Below are 19,820 nucleotides of genomic sequence, written 5' to 3'. Positions count from 1 at the left end.
TTTAGCTAAGAATAAACTAAAAGAGTTACACAGTGTAGCTTTAAAGAACTTTTAAACGGGGGTTGTCTGGTGAACTATATGTAAACATCTTTATATGTAAAATATTTTATTCAGGACAGTACTCACTAAAAAAAATAACATGCATTATGTATGATCCTTCTTATTTTGTTTAAATAATAAACATTAGCTGTGTGTAAACTTTTGAGCACGACTGTAGCCGGGGTCAGACAGAGTTAATGTGACATACTGAGTTTGCTGATGACAGGAAGCAGGCTGCTGTACGCCTCCATGTATCCTGCCCTGAATCCGTCCAGAGACACCAGCAGTAGCGGCGCTTTAGAAAACCTGAAGAAAAAGATGAAATGCTTTCTTCAAATGCTTGTCATACCATGGAAACAAGTAGCTTCCTCTTTTAGTAGAAGTGCTGATGCATAAGTAAAAATAGCAATAGGAAACATGAGCAGTTTCACCCAGAGAAGAGCAGATGTTGGTGTGTGTCTACAGGCAGAGCGCAAAACGCCAAATCCAACAACCAACATGCTTTGAAATTGACTTGAATTGCTGAAAAAGCTCTCAGTAAAAAAGAAACTTTGCAGTTGATTTAGTAAAATGTATTATTTTTATTTATTATTCTCTATTTGTTTTGATCATACAGCTTTTAAAGCTGGTTTTGGATGAGTGATTTAATAGACAGGGATATTGTGCCTTTGGTAATACTAAAATCTTATGTAAAGGCAACTCTAAAGAGTTACATTAGCATGCCGTTCTGCTTACACACAACTCCTAAAAGACCAGTTATCCTTAACCATATCCTTCAAAACTGAATGAAGATTGTGCCTTTATAGAAACAGAACAATGCATAAAACATTAGCTTTTTTTTTTTTTTTGTGAGACTGCTCAATTTCAAACTATAATAAGTTATAAAATGAAAGGAAATGCACGAAATATACAAGCCCACTGCAAAACAATTTTCCTAAATATTACTTTTATATTTTTTTAATAATTATGGCTCCCCACTACATCTCATAATGTGTTTTTATGATGATATGACATGGCAGCGATAACTGTTTGAAAGTCTTCTCAACAGAGCACATGGCTCATTAAGTTCGTGTTTATGCCAGTAAATGTCATTACGGGCAAAGCTGAATGCATTTCAGAGTGAGTTTATTATAGCTAATGGGAAAGACAGCACTGACCAAACAGTCCATTTACCCAGAGTCAGACATAAACACACACACGCCCAAACATCTCTCCGTGCATCTAAATACATGCATTTATATACAGTGCCATTTAAAAGTCTGAGTCCACATGTGATCTAAATACCAATTTAAACTTGCGGGGGCAAGGTACGTTTTAGGATGCTGCCAATTTAAAACAAACTATTATGATATACAATAAATACTGTTTATAGACCACTAATCAAATAAGAACACTGGTGATCTAATTACTCCAATACAATACATGATTTCCAAAGTCATGTAACTTCTTTCAGTTCAACTACTGAAGTTATGCTCAAATGATTTTACACAAAAAAAACAACAACAACAACATTAAACAACTATTTTAAAGGCTCCTAGTTTTGTTTTTGAGGTCTCCTACAACAGGTTTACATGCATCAAAAGTCAAAAAAACTGTTTTTTTTTCTTTTCTTATTATATATACACATTACAAATCACCACATTGTCCAATGATCCTCAAACGAGTAGGCCTTTCGGAGGGCCTACCCTGATCTCATTGGTCAGATGGCCCAGTCTGTTGTGATTGGCCTACTCTGCTCTGATTGGCCAGAAGGCCCAGTCTGTTGTGATTGGCCTACTCTGCTCTGATTGTCCAGAAGGCCCAGTCTGTTGTGATTGGCCTACTCTGCTCTGATTGGCCAGATGGCTCAGTCAGTTGTGATTGGCCTACTCTGCTCTGATTGGCCAGATGGCTCAGTCAGTTGTGATTGGTCTACTCTGCTCTGATTGGCCAGATGGCTCAGTCAGTTGTGATTGGCCTACTCTGCTCTGATTGGCCAGAAGGCCCAGTCTGTTGTGATTGGCCTACTCTGCTCTGATTGGCCAGATGGCTCAGTCAGTTGTGATTGGTCTACTCTGCTCTGATTGGCCAGATGGGCCAGTCTGATGTGATTGGTCTACTCTGCTCTGATTGGCCAGATGTCCCAGTCTGTTGTGATTGATCTACTCTGCTCTGATTGGCCAGATGGGCCAGTCTGTTGTGATTGGTCAACCACACACATCGCATTTTGGAAGCTAATTTCCCATTAACATAACGTCAGCTCTGTCCGGTGGCTTCTTTATAAACCTCAGCGATTGTACACATGATAAAAACAGTAAAGATGGCCTTGATTTTACCAATCCGCGCGCGAGTGCGATGACGAAACATTGGAAGAACTTATTCAACCCAAACTTACTCAACACGAACCTCAATCGCATGGACGAGTCCAGGCCTGGATTTAAGTTGTGTTTTGTTATAATGTGACAGCAGTCACATATAACAAGTCACTTTTACTTTCATTTCGTATTTGTTTAATTTATTGTATCAAACTCTTTGAATGTCCGCCAGTACCCGCCCCCTTCTTCCCATAACATGTTCTTCCCGAACATTGCTACACCCACGTTGAACTCCGAGATTTGAGAAGCCGTCATCAGTAAAATGACATTTGAGGGCTGGTCAAGTTGTTTGTGGACGTACAAAGTACAACATAGGCGGGCATTATGCAAATGTATATTGTAGTGGTGTAGAACAGTAAAGCAGTAGGAATTGAATTAAAAACGACTCGTAAAGGCAGTTCAGAGTCGATTCTTTCTTTTGGGAGACATTAACTTCATTTATAGTGCACTTCCGACTTTACATCTTTGCAGAACGTTTACATTCACAAACATATTACATGCTGCATGAAAAGGAATTTTCGAAAAACCATAATAGGACCACTTTAAGTTATTCAATTACGGAAAATGCAATGGGCTAAGACCCTCCACCTCCCCCAGCTCCACCTGTCTAGATCTGCAACAGGATGAATGTATATCTATCTATGCAGCAGTAGCATATCTTAAATCTTCTGTTCACTGCTGTTGGGTCTCGTTTATGTTAGATGTGCTGTATGCTGTTTTCAAGTGATAATAATTAGCTGTCAGCTGCTAATACATCTACAGGAACAAACATGGCTATGATTGTGTACATAAACGTAACTGAAGAATTATGAGCTGATGCAGCCAACATCTAAAAATATTAACACATACGTCATATGTGAGAAATTTGTTTTTTCAAAGGGTTGGTAGATCGGTTCCAGTGAAGTCTTTGGCAAACAGTGAGGCAGCTGTTTTAGCTTTCAGACGAAGCCAGTGATATAATTTTCAAAAAAGAAACAAATCATGTTTTATCCCAAAAACATATTTTCAAAGGAACGTGGCGGCCAACACACAAAATAATTAATTTCTAAGCTTTGAGTTAAGGATATTAACCTGATACAGAGCCACAGATCTCATTTTATAAACATAAGTCTGTTACCCAGCAGGACACTGAGGAGTCCTGATGTCCTCACAGTCCTCTTGAAGCCAAGTTTTTTTACCTGTGAAGAAAGGAGGAAGAGAAAGCAAGTGTTAGTAACTGGAAACTCTGGCCAGGTGTATTTGTTCTTGCAGTGTACATTTTCCAAGATTTGCATCGACTTAAGTGTGAGAAAGAGAAATGAAAGGGCAATGAGGAACAATTCAGTTCTTTTGATGGAGGGAGAGGGTGGAATAGCTGGCATTGGTACGACAATAACACTACACACATACTCCGACAAAATCAATCAAGAAGGAAGCCAAACTTCAAAAAAAAAAAAAAAAATATATATATATATATATATATATATATACAGGAACTTCAGTCACAGTCTTCTGATTATAAAAACAAACAACTGACATAGTCCAGGCAGCTTATTTTCAAGTGATAATAATTAGCTGTCAGTGACTAAGCAGCTACAGGAACAACATGGCTATGATTGTGTACATAAACATTACTGAAGTATGACAACTAGTGGAATTATCTAAACAACGTCTAAAAGGGTTAACACATACATGTGTGTGCAATTTGGGTTTTCAAAGGTTCGAAGATCAGTACCACTGCTCTCATTTCAGCTAGAGACAAATCTTGAACCCCTCCCCCCAAATGTGTATCAGCTTTTAGTGTAACACTTTAAGATATAATACAGAAATTGGCTTATTTACTGGAGTAAATGTGAGATGACTGCCATAAAACAATAGTGATGCTTGTTATATCACTATTTGGACACTATTCTGTCCACCACACCCGAAAAGTGACCTAAAATAATCAGCTGCACATTTCTGAAAATATTTAAAAGGAAAACATCAGTCCATGAAAACATTATGAAAGGAAGATGCACAGCTCTCTATCCTGCTGAGCGGAGATGAACTCCAGGCTCACATATCTTCAAAAACAAATCCTTCAGATCCATCACAACTTTTGAATCCAGCCGTTGAATAGGGGTGTAATGATACCTCCATGTCACGATTCCATACATATCAAGATATACTGACCGAACTCACGATATCAAGATATATAGTAAAAGGAAAAAAAAAAACCATACTGTTGATTAAAATGCTAAATAAATAGGCTTGGACTTAGTGCTGGAAACCCAATGCACAGGACAATGGTGACGCCAGAATAAAAATATTGATGATTGTGAAGCTGAATACATATTGTCACTATCCACGATATTGTTAATGCATGTCTGTTCAAAATATACAACATATATAACTAGCTTGAAGATTTTATACAACCCTTGCAGGATTGTATCAACCCCAAAATGTCTTAAAAGGATAGTTAACTTTGAAATTAATTTTTGGTATGTTTTAGCTTACCTCAAAGGCATCCAAGATGTAGGTGTCTTTGTTTCCACAGTATTTTTAATTTTGACATTTTTCGGTCAAACCGGTTTTGTCTATCAGTCTTATAATGCAGGTTTAGGGGGTCCACCTCAAAGAGCATGCACAGAGAAGTCCAAATTAAACATGATTTAATGACTTGTAAGTGTAAGTACACATTGATGGCCTAAGACACGAAACGAGCGGTTTGTGTGAGAAAACGAACAGCATTTATATAGTTTTTACCTCTTGTTAACACAGCCACATCCAAGTGATCTGGATCAGTTGTCCAACTGAACCATGTCCAACGCTCTGTCGGAAGTGATCTCTCGCGCGTCTACGTCACTCATTGTTTACACAGAGATTTCGGAAGTTTTACCTTTCACTAAATCGTCTTCCATTGCGATTTCCTGTATATCTAAATATGTTTAGATCTTCACAGTGAAAGGTAAAATATTCGAAATCTCTGAGTAAACAATGAGTGACGTACATGAGTGAGAGATCACTTCCGGTGGAACGTTGGACATGGTTCAGTTGGACATTGGATAACTGATTCAGATCACTTGGACGTGGCTGTGGTTACACGAGGTAAAAATGATATAAATACTGTTCGTTTTCTCACACAAACCGCTCGTTTCGTGTCTTAGGCCATCATTGTGTACTTACATTTACGAGTCATTAAATCATGTTTAATTTGCACTTTTCTGTGTATGCTCTTTGAGGTGGAGCCCCTATACCTGCATTATATGACTGACAGACAACAACGATTTGACCGAAAAATGTCAAAATTGAAAATACTGCGCAAACAAAGACACCTACATCTTGGATGCCCTTGAGGTAAGCTAAAACATATCAAAAATTAATTTCAAAGTGAACTATCTCTTTAATTTTACTTATATAAAATAAATGACAACTGATGAATATGCAGCTGTGGCCTACAGAGCAAAGCATGTCATGTACCTTCACATGTGCTCTTGTAGTTGGAGCAGCAGTCGCCCGCTTTCAGGCAGTCTGCAGAGCAGGAGCAGAGGCTGTTCACCAAGCGTTCCTCGCCGCAGCGGAGACTAGAACACGTCCAGAGTCGACCTGGAACACAACGACTGAGGATAAACAGCACGACACAGATATGAGCGTATTCAAACTCAAGTTTAGTTGTAGAGTGCTTTGCAAGGTACATTTTGTTTCAAAGCAGGATCAAGATAAACAGCTGATGATGTGGTGTATATAACAAGCCTTCAGAGCTGTATTTACAAAAATAACTTGTGGTACAATTTTAGGGTTACAGTTTATTTTAAGGAGTCATTGTCACAGTGAAATAACACATATGTACTGAGAGTAATATTAATATTATCTTCACATTTTTACTATAGGGTTAATGTTAGATTAACGTTTGGTTTAGGGGAGGTGGCATTATGTATAATTTATAGTTTTTACAGGAGTAACATGTCACATGTGACAAAGGCACTGCAAAATAAAGTCTTACCAATTTTTATTAAGACAACCAAAATTCAATTGAACTTCAAACTTGAAGAAACTCAAGAAAACGTAATTCTGTAAGTTTATATGTGTTATGAGGATATCCTACCCTATCTCACGACCAATTTGTACGAATTCGTACGAATGATTCAAAAGTGGCTAATTCATACTAATTCATACGACCTCACTCGTACAAATTTGTACGATTTGTCTAAACCCTCGTGACGGTTATGTTTAGGGGCGGGGTCAGGGGTTGGTCATTCGTACGAATTCATACGAATTGGCTAATTCGTAAAATATGTACGATTTAGCTAATTCGTACGAGTGAGGTCGTACAAATTGTTACGAATTAGCCACCTCGTAAAATTCGTACGAATTCCCGTGAGATCGGGTTGGGATATCAGATGAACCCCAGTGCAGACGGTAGACAATCACAAGCAACTACAAGACTAAGGCCACGTTTACACAAAGCCGGATATTTAGCAAAACTAATATTTTCCCCGTCATCGTTTTCAAAAATAACTTCACACACCCGCATAATATGCCGTCGAGCGCCATCAAAACTATGCCAAACCTATTGCCGGTCATTAAATCATGCAAGCCAATCAGAATCGACAAGAGAGAACCGTTTTCAGAAATCTCCACTTTGGCCGGAGTTTCTGTTATCGGTTTCTGTTTCTGTTATATAATAATCGTTTTCTGTGATAAAAACGGGGTTTTCGTGTATACGAGAGACCAATCCGCATCTGGAGAGAATCTCACAAAGTATGAAACAATGAACAAAGTCTTGACAGCAAACACAAGGGGGTTAAATAGGGGAAAACTAATGACGAGGACAGGTGAAGCTGACTAGACAATGAGGATAACAAGGGGGCGATGTTACGTAATAAGACAACACGAGCACATGGCCCAAACACAAGACCATGTGCTTGTTAACAAAACATGGGTCTGTCATGATCCAGCCTCAAGACTAGGGGAAATCAAGGACAAGAAGGACGGATCATGACAATACGTTGGTAGTATTTAAGAAGTTTGTTCACATTTTAGTTTTTATTATCATCATTTAGTTATAACTATTATTAAAGTTATATTAGACATATATAATTATCTATTAGTTCTATCATAAAAAAATGCTGGTTGGGTTGATATGCTTTCAAATAATTATATAACATATTCTTAGCAACATATTACACATAACGTATCTCTGCTTTGAATACAAAAAGAAGGTTGTCCACACAATGAAAGTCAGTGGGGTCCAAAAACAGCATGACTTTCAAAATATATTTCACAGACAAAGCCACATATGTTTGGAAAGAAATGAGGGCGAGCAAATGACCGTTTTTCCTCAATTCACCAAATGAATGTGAAATCCACCCATTCCTCATGTGCAGTGCACACACAGCAGGCGCCACGGGGAGGGAACATTTGGCTACTGTGTAGGAAACTGGAACTGATTCAAAACATCAGGGGCGAAAAAAACGACAGGGAGTGACCCCAGAGCTCTAACACTGTACTGAGGGAATTTCAGCAGGTGGGTAGGTGTTGATGGTTCAGACATTCTTGTTTCCAATGTTTGCAAAGTAAGGCCGTTTCAGCCCTGCATAAACGCTCACACTTTAAATAGCTTCATTTTCCCTTTTTCTATCTCAGACACACACAAACACAGATGGTTTGCAGGGCTACTGAGAAACCAAACCTAACTTAAGGCTTCCTTAAACTGAAGAGTGAAAGTGTGACGTAACAGTAACGCGACCCAAGGGAGAGTTTACACCTAACAACCGTCTCGGGTGATCCATTCATAAGAGATCAGCACTAAATACAGGCTCAATTGGTTGAATATGAGAGAGCTTTTTTGACCCACTAGTAGAGTTTATCTTTATATGTAACTTCATTATTACTTTATAATTTTCAGGATATGGTTAAAGTGCTTATTTAAATAAATTGACACTATATAAACACAACAACAACAAAAAAACACTTCTGGAAAATGTTTTGACCACGACTGTAAAACGATTAGACAAGCTCCGATTCATTCAAAAACACAAAGGTCAGGTCAACTCTGAGTTACACTTAAAACACTCAGAACTTCTGAAACGATACAAGAACACACTAAATCTGAGAAGACTGGATTATTATAACAACACAAAAAGAAAAAAAAAAAAAAAGAGATCCTCTATAGGAGTTAGGAATCAGTGTTGGGAAAATAATTTTGTTCTATCATCACGTCTCCAGAACAACCTTGACATATTAACTAAATACTGCCTCAACAAAACCTTAGAAGTCAACATCCAAAAAAAATAAGATTATGACATTTCAGCAGGGAAAAAACACACACATGTATTTAACACTTCAACACTGTTTACAATATAATTATCTTGGTCTGGTTTTAACACCAACAGTAATTTAGCAATTAAAACAAAAGCTCGCAGAGCACTGCCCGCCATATGAAGGGAATTATTCGAAATAAACATTCTAATCAGAATTTGGACAAAGATTTTTGCTTGTGTGAGACTGCCTATTGCCTTATATGGAAGTGAGGTCTGAGGCCCAGCTATAAGGTTTGAGACAAACGTGCTTTAGAAGGTCTACATGTAGAGTTCACACCTACCAACTCATGTAGGGCAGAACTAGGCGGTCTCTTCCCCTCAATTTAATGATTATAAAAAAATCTCAAAAATTCTGGATCCATTTAAAAGCTAGTTCTGAAGCCAATCTTCATTTTAAAGCATTTAAAACACGTGAGTTAAGGGCTAAGAAAAGTCATCTTTGTGCAATGGTTTCAGAACTGACTAAGTTCAATATTTCTACCCCCGAAAAACCAGCAAGAATTAAAGAAATGATTAAATCAAGAGAAGGAGACGCACATTCAGCATTGGAAAGAACAAGCAAAGTCGTCTCTAATGTTAACTGAGACTGAGAGAGTACAGTCTGGCTGACTATGAACAGAATGGCAGAAAAAAAAAAAACCTTGGGAGAAACCAGGCTCAGTCGGGGGGCCAGTTCTCCTCTGGCCAATGAATGAGCTTGATGTGATACGATTCAGGCGACATTACAGGTCAAAAGTCAGATTATTTATAGTATTATTCCTACTTTCAATCCCAAGCTATAGGTGGCGATTTAGTGATGGTCTATAGACCCCTTTTGCGCCGACGTCACAGTTACGTCACGGCGCTAGCTGGAGGCAAAACAAAGTGAAAACTGGAGGCGGCCAATACAAAACAGCACAGATTCGGCTACATAATAAGGAGCTTAAATAATTGTTACTATTATTAAATGTCATCTTGTTGTGTTGTTTGGTGCAAGAATTGATTCGTACACACAAGTCTTGTACAGGACCATATAGGCATCTAAAGACTTGTATGCCCTCAGTTTCTCTTTACGATCGGTTTCTCTATAAGGTAGGTGTAGAAGTCAGGCCACTCAACCGAGGTAACGTAACGTTAATCCTGTCAGATCATCCATGCATTGAGTGAGCGTGTAGGCGGCTACAGGTCAGCCAATCTGGTTCCGTCGTTTAAAAATAACTTTTGAAAATAAGAATCGCGGTCCTGGATACTACTGAGTGACCTTACACATTAAGATAATATCGGATTTTCTCCAGTCATTGTTAAAAAACAAGCTAACAATCCTTGCTAACTAGCGTTAGTGAAGCGGCCAGATGGATCTTTCTGCCTCCACCTAAGCTCCGCCCACAAAAAAAACGTCACCATGTTTACCAACTGTAAAAGGGTCTATTGACAAACTCAGAATTTATGATGCAAATTAATCGGGGTTCTTGGATATACATTGCTCACAATCTGGAAATTTTATGGGAGATGTGTAAGTGTTTTATAAGAGGTGTCTGCATGGCTTTCTCTTCAAAGTTAAAAGCAAAAAGATCTAGCGAATGACAGAGATTAAAAAAGAGGTTTGACTTGGAGATGCAACAGAAATAACACTTCACAGAACAATCTAATATTTTATCGGTTTTAAGGGGACTATATAGCTCTTTGTCTCTATACAAAGCTGAATTCATTGTACATTGAACTAAATATTATTTTTAGGGAGACATGCCAAGATTATTTTTTTACATGGAAATTCAAACAGAATTAGACAAGATCTTCCATCAATGCCACTAGAAATAATGTGGGTTATATTGTAACAAAACCTAAACAAATGAATAAGGTATTTTGTGATTTTTACAAGAAACTGTACACGATAATGTGGTGGACCTGAATAACTGTTAAGTTTTCCTCAATAGCATGTACCTTACCAAAATTACAGCTCACTGATATAGAATTTTTGAAGGACTCAATAATCCTTAACATTTGATAGCAATGAAGTCTTTTTTAAAGGGAAAAATCTCCTGGCTTGGGATGGTATTCTGCCAGAGCTCTATTTAACCATATGGGGGACATAGTTGAAGTTTTAATATTAGATTTGATTAACTATGCCTAAAGAATAAAACTTAACATAAGAATCAGAAAACTGCTCTTATAACATTATTATTTAAAAAAAAAAAAATGTAAATGACCCCATGATTTGTTCCAGCTGTCGTCCCAAATCATTGATAGATGCCATATTATATGCCAATGCTCTTGTGATATGCTTGGATAAGGTAATGGATAAATGAATTCGTCATGACCACACACAGGCATTATTAGGGGTCATTTGGAAGCAGATAATGTTTGCAGATTTGGCGAATCATCAATGTGCAGTGCTCTCATTGGATGCTGAAAAATGCTTTTGACTGGTTAGAGTGGCAATATGTGGGCGCTAATGAAACATTTGGGATTTGGTCCAAAATACATTATTTTGTTCCTCTCTACTGTTACAGCAAATCTCGCAATTGTTATCAGCGTTTAATGACCTCCCTCCCTCCATCCATAGCACACATAAATAGAATAAAACAAAGAGACATAAGAGAGAAAGAGAAATAAACAGCTTTAAGTTTTTCTGGTGGGTCTAACAGTAGTATTCAGGTAAGAAATACTACACAAAATTAAAGGGGTGGTTGATTGCGATTCCACTTTTTTCATCTTAAATAGTGTGTAATGTTGCTGTTGGTGCATGAACAGTATCTGCAAAGTTGCAGCACTGAAAGTTCAATGTAAGCAGAGATATCGTCTTTTAAAAATCAGGAAGTATAATTGCCTACAAAAACGACTCGATTGGGACTACAGACGGGTTTTAGACATCACTAACCCATACATTTAGTACATCAACCCCTCCCTCCGGAAAATGTAAAAAAGGGCGTGGCCATATTTCTGCGGCTCGTCGAGTGTGTTGTGTTCACACTCGTCTTCTGTGTTCGGGCTTCCTACGGACGCTGTTGTTCGTCAACAATGGATACAATTTATGTTTATGTTCCTGAAAATGACGAGTAAAGCGACGAGAATACTTTTTGTGCGAAAAAATAAATAAATAAATAAATAAAGACTTTATTCGACTATTCCTTTCCTTGTAGGCCTGAGACGAGAGTTCAAGAGATTTCCACGAGACTCCTGCGCATGCGTCGTGGAAATCTCTTGAACTCTCATCTCAGGCCTACAAGGAAAGGAATAGTCGAACAAAGTCGTTATTTTTGTTTGTAAAATATATCTGTGCTAGACTGTGCTACTTAGCATCAAACACTAGCGATTGAAATCTAACAATTTAATAGCCAATGGCTAATGATAGACTTTACTAGTCGCCTGACATGAAATATAGTCACATATGCGAGTGATTACTCTTTCTTGTTTTTCCCCCTAAGCAAAGAAGGAAAACAACTTTGCGGTGAGTATATCAGGGCCTTGAGAAAGAGAGTGCAATAGAAATAGAAATGACACTTACTTGGTTCCACACACACTTCCTCATAGTCCCAACAGCAGGTGTCTTCGTTTACACATGCAGCGTCACAGTGGCACACTGCATTAGCATCACGACTTTTGGACATGCAGCGGTTTTTACAGCTATCGTTAACTATCAGAGAGAAAACACACAAAATATAGAGCATGTAGACAGAATGATTTCCCAAATATAAGTTCTCAAATTGAATATTAATACAGAGCTTTATTCCAATGCTTCATGGCATTTAAAGTGATTATACAATGGATTAAAGATTACACAATGATTATAGAATATATACTTTACACACTCACCGACCACTTCATTAGGTACACATGTTTCTGCTCATTAACACAAATATCTAATCAGCCAATCACATGGCAGCAAATCAATGAATTTTAGGCATGCAGATGTAATGAGTTCAAACTGAGCATCAGAATGGGGAAGAAATATGATTTAAGTGACTTTGGTTCTTGGGTATTTCAGAAACTGCTGATCTACTGGGATTTTCACACACAAACATGCCTTGATGATAAGTCAGTGGAGAATGACCAAACTGGTTTGAGCTAGTAGAAAGGCAACAGTATCTCGGAAAATAAAAATAAGCACTGGGTCTGCAGAAGAGCATCTCTGAACACACAACACTTGAAGCAGAAGAGCTACAGCAGCAGAAGACACAAAAAAACTGGATCACCAAAACTGGACGACAGAAGATTGTAAAAATGTTGTCTGGTCTGATGAGTCTCGATTTCTGCTGACATTCAGATGGTCGGGTCAGAATTTGGCGAAAACAACATGAACGCATAGATCCATTCGGCCTTGTATCAACAGTTCAGGCTGGTGGTGGTGGTTTAATGGTGTGGGGGAGATTTTCTTAGTACCAGTTGCTCATCATTTAAACACCTCAGTCGACCTGAGTATTGTTGATGACCATGTTCTTCTCTTCATGACCACATGAACCCATCATCCGATCGCTACTTCCTAGTGTGGTAGTCAAGACCAGCTACCCGAGACCAAGACAAGACCAAGACCAGAGCGTATCGAGACAAGACCAAGACTTTTAGGGGCCGAGATAAGACCAAGACCGAGGGAGGGCGAGACCGAGTCAAGACCAAGACCAGCGCCCCACACTACATGACACAATAAAATCTGATCTGAAATCTTCTCAGATTGATCTGAAAGATCCACATTCCCATAAAAACAGAGATATTTAACACTCAAAGCTGAAATAAACCATCTTTATTCAATACTCCTGAGTCCTGAGTGCATGACTTCCATCCTTTAGTACAAAATGTAAAACAAGTCTTCACTTTTCTCCGCCTTTTATTAACAATACATGAACATGAATACATGGGTGGCAGGCAGATGTAACAAAAATACATAATTAGTAATGACCAATGAGTCACGTTATTGATTGGATTTGAATCAGTAGATTTTACATACAATAAAAGTAAGGATGCTTACAAAAAATAGTCAATATACTGGCAAATTAGTGATATTTTCACAGTTATGGTCTTACAGTAGTTGTCTGATCTTGAAAAAAATGCCAAGTCCTCAATGTCCGAGACCGAGACCAAAAGCGGTCGAGTCCGAGACCATCAAAAAGTGGTCTCGAGACCAAGACCGGTCTCGAGTACTACAACACTACTACTTCCAGCAGGATAACACGTCACCAAGCTCAAATCATCTCAAACTGGTTTCCTGAACACAACGATGAGTTCACTAAACTCAAATGGCCTTCACAGTTACAATAAGTTCACTATAATCAAATAGTCTCCACAATCTCCAGATCTCTGTCCAATAGAGGAGCTTTGCAATGTACTGGAACAGGAGATTTGCATGGAATCCTCTGAGGAACGTTTCCAGCACATTGCACAATCCGGTACTAGCCAGGTGTACATATTAAAGTGGACAGTGAGTGTATGTAATATATGTAGTAAAAGCTTATTAAAAGGGTGATCTTTAATTAAAACAATTTCAGTCAAATGCTATGACCAGAAAAACAGAACAAAACTGATATTGTACCTTTATCACTGCAGCGGAGTTTCAGTATAAATATGACTGTGAGAATTAAAGCCAGCAAGGCGAGCAGAAGAACCTAAAGAAACACAGACAAATGCAGTTACAAAATTTTTGTATGCAAATAATTGCATGAATATAATTTGCTTGGACTGTAAGAAAATGTAACGGGTAACGGTTAGGAATACACATTAACATAAAACACATCAAACTTTATTTGTCTACTTGCATTCACAACAAGGTTATGAATTTAATTCCTAGTTTAGTTCAAAGTTTGGGGTTGGTAATATATTTTGTATTTTTTATTTGATCAAAATTACAGTCAATTAAAATATATATATCGGGAAATATTAATTTAATTTAAGATAAATTGTCTCTTTTAAAATGTAATGTATTCCTGTTATGACAAACCTGAATTTTCAGCATCATGACTCTAATATGACGATGACACTGAGAAACATTTCTTCTTATTATCAGTGTGTTGAAAACATGTGCTGTTTAGTAATTTATTTTTCCTAAAAATCCACTAACCCCAACCTTTTAAACGTTACTGTATTCTTAAAACGGTATGCCTTGACTTCAAGACCATTGAAAAATCACATAATGTATATTTTTAATGAATAAATGAAATTCCAAACAGCAGTTTCACATATACTTGAATGTCTCAGGAAATGATTTTTTCCCTGTTGGCTACAATAAAACAGCAGCAGGGTCTTTCCAGTTCTTTGTGTGTACATTGCTGAATGTCTCAAACTGTTGTGACTGTTGTGTAGGGAACGAAAGGGAACAAGAATTCCTTGAACTTGCACACACTTTTCTTTCATTCTATTTTGAGTTTAAAGTGAATTGTTAAATTTAAAAAAAAGGGTTGGGGCCTTTTTGCTGAAATACGAGATCAGAATTAAAACATGATGCCCGAGGCTTAAACAGATTTGTTACATTTATAATGTCACACTAAACAAAAAACAGGTATTTTCGGTCATTTCGTTTAGTCTTCTACAGTAGTGGTTCATCCAACAAAAGGTTAATATACAGAAATGCATAGTGACAACCTGGGTGAAGGATGCATTTGAGTCATAGACTAGCTCAACGTTTAAATTTTAACTGAAAGCTGCCAAGATCAACACACCAGCCACACATTTAAACTTACACAGGATTATATGGAGTGAGAATTGTTTAGAAATATCAAATCAAATATTGTTGCAACTTGCAGCCTCATAGGGATGAATAACCTTGTGAAAAGTCCACTAGCTCAACTCAAAGGCATGTTGTTACGCTATGTTACACAGTGAGGTACACTGGCTTCTCTAGTTAATCATTGTAACATTTCTCCGAAACTATTCTGCAGCCATTTGTTACTTGTTTTTGCAGTACAATAGACATGTCTATGACTTTAGATTATATTCATTTCCGTAACTCCCCCATCTTTCCATGCTTTCACTGAGGTAGGAACCCTGAAAAAATTAGGACGAATGATGAGCTAAATCTCAGCTACCTAAAACATCCTATATCTAACAGCAAAAATGATTAAAGATACTTTAAACAAAGATGAAACGCCACAAAACTTTATGTACAATATAGTTATACTAAAAAGTACAAATATACATCTAAGACAATACACCTTTTCTTTTTTGATGAATGACAACTTAGGTGCCTCATGAGTCATCATCTGACTTAAGTTAAGCATCCATATACTATACTATACTATAATATGTATTACAATACATTGGTCTTGTGAGAAGATGCTTTTTAATTTATTATTATTCTTTATTTTTTTTTATTATTATTTTTTTTTTTTTGTAGAAGAGTCATTTTTGGTTCTCAAAAGAACCTCTATAAGTGAACAGTTCTTAAAATAACACACATTTTTCTCATCACTAAATCACATTTTAAAAATCTAAAGAAGATTTTTCCACTATTATCGAACCTTTTGTGAAATAAATATTGAAACCACTGAATATAAAGGTGCAGCACTGAACCAGAGGCCAAAAAAAATGTTAATTTTTAAGAATGTAGCCAGTGTAAATGTACTTCAAATAGGTTAAAGAAAGATAACAAAAGAAAACCTTTACGCAAAATATTAAGCTTAAGGGTTAAATGAGTAGCACGGAGTCAGTTATGAGTTGTTTGTTTAACCTTTCAGACACCGGCTACTGTCCAATGAGACTTCTCTTACCGCAAAGAGGATTTTCACGCATCTTGACCTTGTTTTTGTGTCGTTTTGTGTCGGTTTGGACCGCTGTCCTGTCCCCAGTAGGTTGGCGGCGTGCTCGCTCATGTGTTCATCCCGCTTGGCTGAATCCATTATTGATCGCGCGCTCAGTCAGTCAGTGTGTGTTGAACAGGTTTGTTTTGCAGACACTCATTTCAAACTTTGTTCTCTGGTGACTTTCTAGCTAGTCAGAGGACCGCCCAGCTGCAGTCTACCAAAGGTAACTTGAGCAGTACTGGACATGTTCTGCTTCATGTGGTAGGCTATTTAAACTGGGGCGAATGCGGTTTGACTGAAATGCGAATGCACTGAAAATGTTTTATAATTTTGTAAAAGTAGGCTACTTCACTTCCCATTAACTGGCCATTTAGATAGAGGAACTTGGCTGTGGTAAATAAGACCAGCGGTGTTTTGCTTTAGGGAGGGGAAAACACTTGGATAAGTCAAACAAAAATTGAAAGGCTGGAACAGAAACAAGTCCCATTGTTGTCTTAAAGAGCGAGCTAGATTCACCCTAAACTGAAAGATGAAATGTGTTTGCATTAATAGCCGCGTAATATGAATAACCAAAAACAAGCTGCAGTCAGGTTTAGTAGCCTAAAATATGCTGCAAATTTTTAAGTCCTTATTTGTCCATAAATCACTGAACGCATTCTGACATTCCACATGAATTGATCCATTATGTTGTGAATGTGATGACCTCAATTGTGCGTAAAATAGGCTTGGAAGTAATTTATTGGATGTTATGGATATATTGCGCAAGTACGCTCTCTTATGGACAGTCGCCGCATGCACACTTAATCATTCCCCTGATAACACCATTATACTGTAAGTCAAGAGTGGATGTGGAAGAACTTGCACCCTTTCAGTCATCTTAAGTAGCCTACTACATTTAAAGTCCCCATGGAGTCAATAATTGTATCCCTTAAAACTATTCTTTGATCACCCAAAATTACATATTCTAAAGTTATTACATAAAGTTTAAAGTTCTCCATTTAAAAACATACGAATGCCTTAAAATAGCATATGCATATGTGTGTATTTATATGAATAAGTTTGGACACCCATGCTAAAGTTTCCTAAAAAGAGGAATACAAAATCTTCTTTTGGATATTGATTTTAATGCCTTAATTAGAAAAATGAGGAAAACTCCAACCTTTATGGACACAAATTTTCTTTGTGAATGAATAATGTATCATAAATAAATAAATGTTTTTCCTTAAAATACGGGGTGCATAAGTCAGGACACCCCTATCTTAAATTCCCATAGAGTCAGGCAGATTTTTATTTTTAAAAGCCAGTTATTTCATGGATCCAGGATAATATGCATCCTGATAAAGTTCCCTTGGCCTTTGGAAATAAAATAGACCCACATCATCACACACCTTCCACCACACCTAGAGATTGGCATGGGGTACTTTCCATAAGATCATCTTTCAATGCAAATCAAACCAGCTATTGGGCTAACTGAAGTACTTTGTAAAACCATGCCAATCTCTAGGTGTGGTGGAAGGTGTGTGATGATGTGGGTCTATTTTAATTTGAAAGGCCAAGGGAACTTTATCAGGTGCATATTACCCTGGATCCATGAAATAACTGGCTTTTAAAAATAAAAATCTGCCTGACTCTATGGGCATTTAAGGGGTGTCCTGACTTATGCACACTGTATTTTAAGGAAAAACATTTATTTATTTATGATACATTATTCATTCACAAAGAAAATTGGTGTCCTTAAAGGTTGGAGTTTTCCTCATTTTTCTAATTAAGGCATTAAGATCAATATCTAAAAGATGATTTTTTATTCCTCTTTTTAGGAACCTTTAGCATGGGTGTCCAAACTTATTCAAATCACTGTATATACAAAATATACACAGTGCACCCACATATATTATGTAAACACAAACTTTTATTTTGGATGCAATTAATCACGATTAATCGTTTGACATCCCTTGAATTTACACATAGTTTGTCTTAAATCATATTAAAAACACCACATAGACACATAGACAACATTAAAAGCTTGATTTTGAACACACTTTCTGTATCAAACTATGATGGTTTTGGCATATTAACATAAACATAAACCAAAAAAAAAATATTGAATAAAAGACCTGTTTTTACCTATTGCCTCTGTAGTTTGATTAGCCATTATTTGCATCCAGATGAATATGGCAGTATTTTGCTGCTCATTATGTATAGGCTAATATCTGTTGTCCGAATCTGGGCAGAGCCAGCAGAGCTGATTATCCGAGCTGACAGTATCACATTCCTAATTCATTTAGTCTCACTCACCGCATCCTTCAGGAAATGGAGGGAATCTAATGAGAACGAACAATACAAAGAGAGGTCATTACATTAAGCTTAATTATTCATCAACATCATTTTCTGTGGAAGCGTTGTCATTTTTAAGATGATAGGGTGCATGGTGTGCCAAATGAAGACATTTTTTGAAGACAATTTCATGCGCTAATTGAGAATAACTGCCTTTCACTTGAAATGTTTTTAGGCTAAAGTGAGACATTATATCAATGGGACGCCAATGTTAAATGCATGCTATATGAAATACTACAAAAGAGTTTCTATGCATAATTATTACAATAATTATATAATATTGTAAAGTCTGTGACTCTGCTGGAAATGCATATCATCAACTTAAGTTGGTAATGTTGTTGCTGTTGTTTGGAACTTCTTTAACCAGCGAGATCAAGATCTACCAGCTTGATCTCAGCCCCATAACCTGGTATACTACTAATCCATTATGTAGATCAGCTTGGACCAGTTCATGACCAGGAATGTCCAGCATGTCAGCTAGAAACAATTACTGTCAGTTTAACCTAATTTACAAAACGGTTAGTTAATCCTTGATTCTGATTGGTCAATAGCCATGCTTCCCTGATAGCACATCACGGAGACGTCCATTTGATGTGCGTGTTTATCTGGAAGACAGAAGACGTATTTTTTTAGAGTGTTTGCTCATCTGCAAAAAAAAAAAAAAAAAAAAAAAAATCTATAGGACATTTCCTGTCAGATGTCAAATAGACGTTTAGAAGATGTCTTTAAGATGTAATGATTTCGAATATGTTAATCAGATGGTACACAGCAGATGCTTAGATGAAGTGATAACATACATCTTGCAGACGTAGCCTACGTGTGTTAGTGCTATCTGGGTTGGTTTATTCATAAAAATAAAAAAAAAAACACGGCTATGACCGCTTCACCCAGCGGAGCTTTCATGAATATTACACATTGGAACGTTGTTGCTTTTCACGGTCAGGGACTATTTTTTTTCTAGCGAAAGGAAGGTTTTTAGTGATTTTACTTCATGAAAGTTGAACTAAGATATTATTATTATTATTATTATTTTTACTTTAACATTTTTATTGTGTGGTAACCGTTTTATAAAAGCAATATGGTAGGCTACTTGAGGCAAGTGCTGT

At 37.1% G+C, this 19,820-nt stretch overlaps 1 protein-coding gene across 1 annotated transcript in view; it reads right to left on the bottom strand.

The window, feature by feature from the left end:
• enpp1 (ectonucleotide pyrophosphatase/phosphodiesterase 1) overlaps window positions 1-16,634 on the bottom strand; it is a 72,239-nt gene extending 55,605 nt beyond the window's left edge. Inside the window, exons 1-6 of the mRNA XM_039692640.2 lie at window positions 16,348-16,634; window positions 14,178-14,250; window positions 12,159-12,287; window positions 5,832-5,957; window positions 3,511-3,571; window positions 248-345 (exon numbers count right to left, since the gene is read on the bottom strand). Coding sequence (XP_039548574.2) covers window positions 248-345; window positions 3,511-3,571; window positions 5,832-5,957; window positions 12,159-12,287; window positions 14,178-14,250; window positions 16,348-16,476 — 616 coding nt within the window. The 5' untranslated portion in view covers window positions 16,477-16,634. The remainder of the gene's footprint in view (window positions 1-247; window positions 346-3,510; window positions 3,572-5,831; window positions 5,958-12,158; window positions 12,288-14,177; window positions 14,251-16,347) is intronic.
• Between the last annotated feature and the right edge of the window lie 3,186 nt (window positions 16,635-19,820).

The sequence above is a fragment of the Pimephales promelas genome, chromosome 13 (genome assembly GCF_988280905.1).
Source record: "Pimephales promelas chromosome 13, fPimPro1.hap1.1, whole genome shotgun sequence".
NCBI lineage: Eukaryota > Metazoa > Chordata > Actinopteri > Cypriniformes > Leuciscidae > Pimephales > Pimephales promelas.
Note: the sequence above shows the minus strand (reverse complement) of the source record. Positions and strands in the feature narration are given on the sequence as shown.